The sequence below is a fragment of the Prunus avium genome, chromosome 1 (genome assembly GCF_965620075.1).
Source record: "Prunus avium chromosome 1, drPruAviu1.hap1.1, whole genome shotgun sequence".
Taxonomy (NCBI): domain Eukaryota; kingdom Viridiplantae; phylum Streptophyta; class Magnoliopsida; order Rosales; family Rosaceae; genus Prunus; species Prunus avium.
In genome coordinates, this window is record NC_142284.1 from 58,682,820 (window position 1) to 58,691,295 (window position 8,476).

Here is an 8,476-nt window from a genome sequence, read left to right on the forward strand (position 1 = left end):
TTTTTGGATTGATCTTTGAAGAATATGTTATGCGTTTCTTCAGCAACTAAAAGAATTACTAATTTATTTTGGAAATTAGTTTAGGGATTGAGAGGGAGGGAGAGAGTTGTTTTGTTTGTGATGTTTGTGTGTTTATTTGACTTCAAGCCAAAACCAGAGAGAGAGGGTTTAAGTGCTGGATTAACCCTTGAACCAGATGCGTAGGCTACAATCCTCTGGAGGTGGAGGCGAAGACATCAATATGGCGAGGGATCAAGACGGTGGAAGAGTGCCAATTTGGGCTTTATTATTGTTTCAACTTCTGAAAGGATTGAGAGGGGTTTGAACTTTGATCCGTGGGTTTTTCTCATTGGGTGGTTAGAAAGCTAGAGGAAGAAGATGAAGATTACATTAAAAACAAAGTTCACTTTTCAATATTTGTTTTATTCTTCAATATCAATTTGAGTTAACCGTCGTTATCTCTCTGTTAAGTGTGGGACAGGTGGTGAAATATTAAGAAAGAAACAGGAAGGCAGAGGGAAATTGAACTCATGACATATCTTGTCATATAATTGACTTGGACTTTGCCTTCAAGACTTACTCAGCATATGTGGAACACCCACGAGCCTCATATTACATATCATATAATTGACTTGGACTTTGCTTTGAAGACTTACTAAGCATATAAACTGGGCATAAGAAAGGGAACACCACAACACAAACAATCATCCTGCAATCAGTTCTTGTTCATAAACACTGCTGCCAACCATTTTCTAAAGCTCAAAATAATGGCTGATGCGCTCATTTCCATACTGCTAGAACGGTTGGCCTCGACAACCTATGAATACATAGAAGGAGGGGTGAAACTTGTTTTGAACGTTAAGGAAGATGTTGAGAAATTCACTCGGACTCTCCGAGTTATTCAAGCTGTGCTTGAGGATGCAGAGCAACGCCAAGTGACGGATCAAGCTGTCAAAATCTGGTTGGATGAGCTCAAAGATATATCCTACCAGATGGTGGATGTGCTGGATGAGTGGAACACAGACATTCTCAAACAACAAGTTGAGAAGCAAGAAAGAGAACAAAATGCTCTTGTTCCCCCCAATAAGAAGGTACGTTTCTTTAATTTCTCCCGTTTCTTTTCTTTTGGCAAAGACAGTCGGGAGATTTTTCGCTGTGAAATTGCTCGGAAAATAAAAGATCTGAATGATAAGTTAACTGAGATTTATGAGGAAAGAAAAAAGTACCAGTTTCTACGCAAATAATTAGACATTCAACAACTTCAACAACCTCAACGACCTCAAACTGCATCTTATGTCAATATGTCTGAGATATTTGGTCGTGAAAAGGAACAGAGTATTTTGATAACAAAATTGTTGGGTGATAGTAGTGAAGAAGAAAAGGGCCTCCTTATCATCCCTATTGTAGGGATGGGAGGCATAGGAAAGACAACTCTGACCCAATTAGCCTATAATGATGAAAATGTTAAAGCCCATTTTGAGATCAGAAAATGGGTTTGTGTGTCAGAACCTTTTGATGAGATTCAGATTGCCAAAGATATTATTGGCGATTGCGCCACGAGTTCAAATCAGCTGGATTATGTCTTGAAATGTATGTCCGAATCCATCCAGGGCAAAAGGTTTCTTCTTGTCCTGGATGACGTGTGGACTGAAAACCGTCAAAAGTGGGAGCTTTTAAAAGTACCACTAATGCAAAGCGGTGCTAAAGGCAGCATAATATTGGTCACCACAAGAAAACTAGAGGTTGCTAATATGATGAGAGCAACACCAAATGTGATCAATCTGGAAGGGTTGAGTGATAAATATTGTTTGGCAATCTTCAATCATATGGCCTTTTCTGATGGGGATGTAGATGAGGCATTTGGAGATATAAGTGAGAAAATTGTAAGGAAGTGTAAAGGTTTGCCTCTTGCTGCAAAGACTTTAGGTAGTCTCATGCAGAATAAGAGAAGAATGAGAGAATGGAATGATGTTTTGAATAGTAAGATATGGGATCTCGAGAAGGTCGAGCAAGAAGTTTTCCAACATCTTTTCCTAAGTTATTATGATTTGGCCCCAACAATTAAATGTTGCCTTTTATATTGTGCTACTTTTCCTAAAGATTACGTGTTTGACCGAGATGATTTGATTAAGCTTTGGATGGCACAAGACTATGTTATTTCGAAAGGGCATAAAGAAAAGAGAACAACCGGTGATGCAGTTTTTGACAACTTAGTGGCACGGTCTTTTTTTCAAGATTTTGAGAAAGATTTTGACACTGGTACAATTACACGTTGCAAAATGCATGATATTGTGCACGACTTTGTTCAATTTCTCACCAAGAATGAGTGTTTGCTTATGGATCACGCTGAGGGTGCTATTAGAGAATCAAATGTATTGAGTGATAAGATTCGCCATTTGACCTTAAGATATGTTCCCGAAGGACCACTTGCACTTTCTATCTCATCCCACAATTGCAAAAATCTTCGCACGCTGGCAACTTTTAATTCAGGAATTACTATCATAGATCCAAATTTAATTTCACAATTGAAATGTCTTAGGGCATTAAATTTGAGTGGTAATTCCATCAAAGAACTCCCAGAGGAGATTGGTGAATTGATACATTTGAGGCATATTGATTTGTCCCAAAATAAAGATTTAGAGAAATTACCAGACACTATTTGTGGTTTGTACAATTTGTCCACCTTGAGCCTTCGTATTTGCTCTAAACTTATAAAACTGCCTGAAAACATGGGAAACTTGATTAACTTAAAGCATCTTTATGTTGCGTGGTGTGACGTTCTGGAGTCGTTGCCCAAAGGGATAGGGAGATTAACAAGTTTACAAACACTAGATGTGTGTCGGTGTGGTGGCGACAACGATGAAGCATTCCAAATTGGGGATCTGAGAAAGTTGAACCTTGAGGGACGTCTGGAAATACGACTTATTGGGGATGCGACAGATAAGAGCGAGGTTGAGAAAGCACAATTGTGGGACAAAAAGCTATTTCATCTCGCCCTTGATTTTGAAGGGCAGATGAACAGTAGTGTAGAAATATTGAATGCCTTACGACCGCACCCAGATTTGGAATCTTTAAGGATTTGGAATCATAATGGCACCATGTGGCCCAATTGGATTCAGTCTTTATACAATTTGAGATTCCTTGATCTTTGTAGAGGGACACAGTGTGAACTTTGGCCTTTTGGGAAATTGAAGTACCTTGAAACACTGACCCTATGGGATATGTGTAGAGTGAGAAAGGTTGGTGTTGAATTTTTGGGATTAGAAGATCAAACCTCATTCAGAATTGGATCACCACCCCTGATATTATTCCCAAAATTGAAACAACTCTATTTTATCTCCTTGTCGAATTGGGAAGAGTGGGAAGGCGTGGAAGAGTGGACGAAAGAGGATTCTGAAATTACAATTATGCCATACCTTTCTGAGTTATCAATTGTCAGTTGCGAATTGTTAAAAGCGCTGCCAGACTTCGTCTTCAAAACACGACTGCATACTCTTTGCATCCCTGGATCTGAGAGACTTTTAGAGCGTTACCAGGAAGGCAATGGAGAGTGGGCCAAGATTTCTGCTACGAACCCAAACATCCGCATAAACAGAAGGTAACTGAGCTCTAGCAATCTCTTATCTACATACTTATGTATCAATTCCAACTATGATCTTATTTGTTTCCTTCAAAATCTTCAGTGAATGGTCGTGACTCGCAAAGTACATTTATGAAAACATCTGTCTCGGCGGGCGGCATATATTATCTTGAGGTGAGTATGAAAGGTACTTTGATCATCTTCTTTAAAAGGTACTTTCCTTTATAATTTTCTAGTAAAAGTAAAACTAATTGTTCGCATTCCTGTTGGGCAGTTGTTTTAGGTGCTTTGATGTTTGTTTTGTTAAATCTCTGGAGTTAATTTTCAATTAGCTAGTATTAATAAATTAATTTACTTGTTATGCCACATGAGGTTTGTTGTTTTGTTTAATCTGCATGCTTTAGTTAGTTGTTTCTCAAAAAATTTAATTCCCTCTAAGAGAAATGATTGCGAGAAGCAAATCATCATTTCAGGGACTCTATGGAAGCCAACGAAGTGATGTAAACCATCAAAGTCACCACTGCCTTGAGAACTTGACAGAGACATGATGAATTTTGAAGGTCTACTGAGCTTTTGATTTACAAACATTGATGAGTGCCCTGATTTTTTGTTTTTGTAAGCAGAAACTTGGTGAACACCTTATTTTTCAAAGCACAGGCAACATCGACTGTATAGATAACTAATCTACTGGTGTATTGATCATTTGCAAAACTTCCTTGGTGTCATTAATTCGTAAAATGTACTCTTGAGGAACTGGTGAATTTGGGTTTGCAATTTACCTACAAGGTGTGTTTTGTTGTTTCCCTAGCAGGTGTGTTTTGTTGTTTTCTTCACTGTGGTGGTATCTTCAATTACAATGACATTCTTCTTGTAGCTAAGACTTTCTTCTTCTTTAAAAAGTCATTGAAGAATTGACAATTTAGAGAATTTGTGAGACCCTTTGAGTTTTTGGTGTCTCTATGGTATAGATATGTTTGGTGATGCCATTAGCTAGAGGGCTTAAGCTATTATTTCCCTTAGAGACATTATTCTGATGATCTGTGTTTTTTTTTAATTAACCTATATCTTCTCTATTATCTTTTGAGAATATTTGATTAGTCCTTTGGCAGCACGCAAGAGATGGAAAAGTTATGCCTGCTAAAAGATTGCAAATTGTACAATTGCAAGAAACAAGATAGGATTAAGAATATAATATAATAAAATGGACTCGATGCGCATATGTTATAGAAGCATCTCTAACTTATATAATTCCTAATCATTTGCAGCAACATAAACAATGTATTTCTTATGCTCTAAGTGAACCATTAAATTTAATGGCCAATTGTACTGTACATTTGCCCCACCTTATATAGTTAATTCTCAATTTTTAATGTTCATAAACTTTGGTAAGACCTTTTTGTTGATGATTTTTTTTATTGAGATGATCGATAACATACTAAACCCACTAGGGGTGGCATTTTATACCGAAAAACCGAAAAACCGAAAAAACCAACCGATAATTTACCGTAATGAAACCGCAATTGTGGTAAACCGAACCGCATTTGAGGTATTTAGAACCGAACCGCATTTGCGGTTGCGGTTGCGGTATTTGATTTTCAAAACTTGCGGTTATCGCAAACCGCGAATATATTTTAAATAATATTGTCTATATTATATTGTATGTAAAATATATTTCATACAACATATTTCATACAATATTTTCTACAACTTGTGCAAAAGATGATGAGATTGATGATGAGGTTGCACAAATTGGTGATGATGTTGATGTCACATTTCAACTAGTGCAAAAGAGGATGAGATTGATGATGAGGTTGCATAAATAAGTAATTAGTTTATTTATGCTCATGTTATTTATGCTTCTTCTTATAATAAAATGTACTAAACTTATGTTGTTTTATTTGTAGATAGCATTGGTGCTCAAACAACACAATGAGGTTCTTCAAATCCACTCACCACCACCAACACTTGAGTTTGTAACATTGGTGCATTGCATTTTCCTTTTAGTTTGTAACTTTAATTAACTTTGAATTGGATTTTCTTTTGGATTGTAACTTTAATTCATTTTGCATTGCATTTTCCTTTTGGTTTGTAACTTTAAAGAATTTGGAATTGGAATGCTTGGAATTGAACTTTAATTTTCTTTAGGTTGTGAATGCTTGAGAAGTTGAGGAGATTGTGAATTTATATATGCTTGAGAAGTTGGATTTTTATGACACAAAAAGAACTTGCGGTTTTAAACCGCTAATTCACGGTAACCGACCGCTTTTTGCGGTTTACCGCGATGCGGTAAACCGCAAAACGCGGTCGGTTTGCGGTTTCAAAAATCACCATACCGCAAATAGTCGGTCGGTTTGCGGTTTGGGCAAAAATTCGCGGTTACCGAACCGCAACCACCCCTAAAACCCACACACAATATACGGATATTAGGACTTGAACCCAGAACCTTTTTGAAGAGTAATTGCTCAAAACAACTACACTGGTGGATCATTTGCTAGTAAAACTTTAGTATAAAAGTAAATAGAGACTACAAAAAGAAGAAAACGATGTGCCTATAATTTTTATTTTTTTATGGCATAGTCAAGACTATTGCAAAGGCAAAATCCAGGGGAGATTCAGATTGTAGTAGTAGGACCAAAATTAGAGGGAACCAATGCAAGACGAGCTGTGGGCTGGATTTTTCCTAGCTACTTTCACATCAGCAATAATAACCAATTTCCATACGTTTTTTCTCTTATTTGACAAGAACTTGATGTCTGCAGACAGCTAACATAGACTTTCTTTTTATCCTTTTTGGGGGCAAGAATTGAGCATATATTCATGCTTATTTCCAGCTTGTAGTCTAATGAAATAATTCAAAGGACTAACATCAAAAGACCCCCTCAAGATATGGGGTCATTCTTAATATGGGTCACCGGGTTTTAATTTCATCATTTTACACCCCATAATTTTCAAATTCAGTAAATTTACACCGTCCGTCAAGTTCACCGTTAGATTTCTGTTAAATTGGTGATGTGGCAATTGTGGTACCCACTTTGATGCTGATGTGTAAACAAAAATAACAAAAAATTCTTTTAAAAAAATTTTAAATTATATTTTTAAAAACATAAAAAAAAATAGGGGCTTTTAGATATGGGTCCAATTTCAAGAATACAATTTGATATCAGGACAGTAATTGTTACCTATTAATCCCAGTCCTAAACCCCAATCGTGCAGCCACCTAAGCAAATAGTGTGGCCCCAAATTTTAATTTATTTACGACTACTGCCATTATATACAAATGGAAAGTAAAGGACACTTAGCCAAATCTGATATCTCAGATCCCCCACATCGCAGAAAACTCAAAAGTCATGCTCTGTCTTAGCCAATTTTCATTGATTTTTTGTTTCCGTAATGGGAAGATTTGTGGGTTCCTTCTAATAAATCACGATTACATATGGAATCACCCGATTTTTTTGGATTATCAGAAACTGTTTCGTCAATTGAAATATCTGTATCCCAGGTAAATTCTCTCATTCTGGCTTATGAATCTGTAATAGAGAAATATCAGTACTATGTTTAATCATCAACTACAACCTGTTGTATAGGTAATTTCTGAAACTGTAACTATGCTATAGGTACGTTGTGGTAAAATCCTAAACATCATGTGTTTTGATTTGTGGCCGTCTGTTATAGTTGTAGAGTGTTGTAGAGTGTTGTTGAATGATTATTAACAACTTAAGATTGTGAACGTTGTAGAGTGTTGGCTGTTGCCTTTCAATTATGCTAAACTTTGCTGGTTCTCTCATGTCTATTCATTACATAAAGCAACTTCAGTACTCTTTTAATCGATTTCTGGAATACTTGCCAATCTTGGGCTGAAACAGGGATATATGACCCAATTAGAGTGCTATTTACATAAAGCAACTTCAGTACTCTTTTAATCGATTTGTGGTATAAAGCACCTTCATTACTCTTTTTAATCGATTTCTGGTATAAAACAACTTCAGTATTCTTTATTCCTTAAACTTCCGTCATATATGACCCAATTAGAGTGCTTTTTGTACCTTTCATCAAAAGCCTCATTGAATGCATTGAGCAGCGTGTTATTCATTTCCTGTTGATCAAAAGGAAATGAAATTGAACCCTTCTGGGTTATGAATATGTAACCAAGAATCTCCCATTGGACCCAAGCTGTAATAGAGAAATATCATGTGTATGAATCTGTAATTAAACCGTTCTGGCTTATGAATCTGCAATAGAGAAATTTCATGTCTATTCATTAGATAAAGCACTCATCCATAAGAGCATATAATGAAGTGTTTGAAACCTTTGGTTATAAAGGTTATGCATGTGCTCTAGTTTTTCAACCGAAATCTGTCAGTGGTAACAACTATCAGTTTGTGATTGGATATGGCACTTCACGTAGACCTACCCTACAGGTAACCCATTGAGTGTGTACCTATGGCATAGGTACTATACACAGTGGGTGTGATAGAAATTCGTTCAGGAAACAGGTTCAGTTATCGTCAAAGACTAACAGGTTCAATTACAAAACAAAACCAAAAAGAAATTGGTTTAGGAACCAGTAGTTACATATATAAATTCGTTCAAGAAGCAGGTAGATATACAACATACCTGGAACACAGGCACTGCAATTGATGGAGAAGCAAGGTGAGAATCCCCAAACGACGGCAACTTCCACCGGCTGCAATTGAAGAAGACGAAAGGTAAATTCAACTCTAAAATGAAACCCAAAACCCTCGGCAATTAAGAAGCATGAAATCTGCAGAAATCGGCTTGACAGGACCATAATTGATTGTGGAAGATTTGATTTATGCGATTCTTTCTATTCTTGGCGTCTAATGATTTTTAACGCGATTTCTGATATTCTGTTGTCTTTTAGGTTACCCGATTTCT

General features: G+C 36.6%; 2 protein-coding genes across 3 annotated transcripts; both read left to right on the forward strand.

Moving 5' to 3' along the window:
- The first annotated feature begins 681 nt into the window (after positions 1 to 681).
- Positions 682 to 4,383, forward strand: LOC110756025 (putative disease resistance RPP13-like protein 1). 2 transcript variants are annotated; one of them, XR_015835293.1, is made up of 3 exons: positions 682 to 3,598; positions 3,684 to 3,754; positions 4,054 to 4,383. XR_015835293.1 is itself a non-coding variant. In XM_088252200.1 (1 exon), exon 1 carries the CDS (start codon positions 1,302 to 1,304, stop codon positions 3,600 to 3,602), a length of 2,301 nt encoding a protein of 766 aa, XP_088108326.1. In that variant the 5' UTR covers positions 682 to 1,301. The 2 variants fall into 2 exon arrangements, 1 of the variants encoding a protein (XP_088108326.1); XM_088252200.1 differs by lacking the exons at positions 3,684 to 3,754; positions 4,054 to 4,383 and having other exon boundaries at positions 682 to 3,602.
- On the forward strand, positions 768 to 1,244 carry LOC110755989 (putative disease resistance protein RGA4). The gene has a single exon (XM_021957338.1). It carries the CDS (start codon positions 768 to 770, stop codon positions 1,242 to 1,244), a length of 477 nt encoding a protein of 158 aa, XP_021813030.1.
- Positions 4,384 to 8,476: the final 4,093 nt, after the last annotated feature.

Excerpts from the sequence above, each read along its gene's own strand:
- LOC110755989 (XM_021957338.1), top strand. The coding sequence starts at position 768 with ATGGCTGATGCGCTCATTTCCATACTGCTAGAACGGTTGGCCTCGACA.
- LOC110756025 (XM_088252200.1), top strand. The coding sequence starts at position 1,302 with ATGTCTGAGATATTTGGTCGTGAAAAGGAACAGAGTATTTTGATAACA.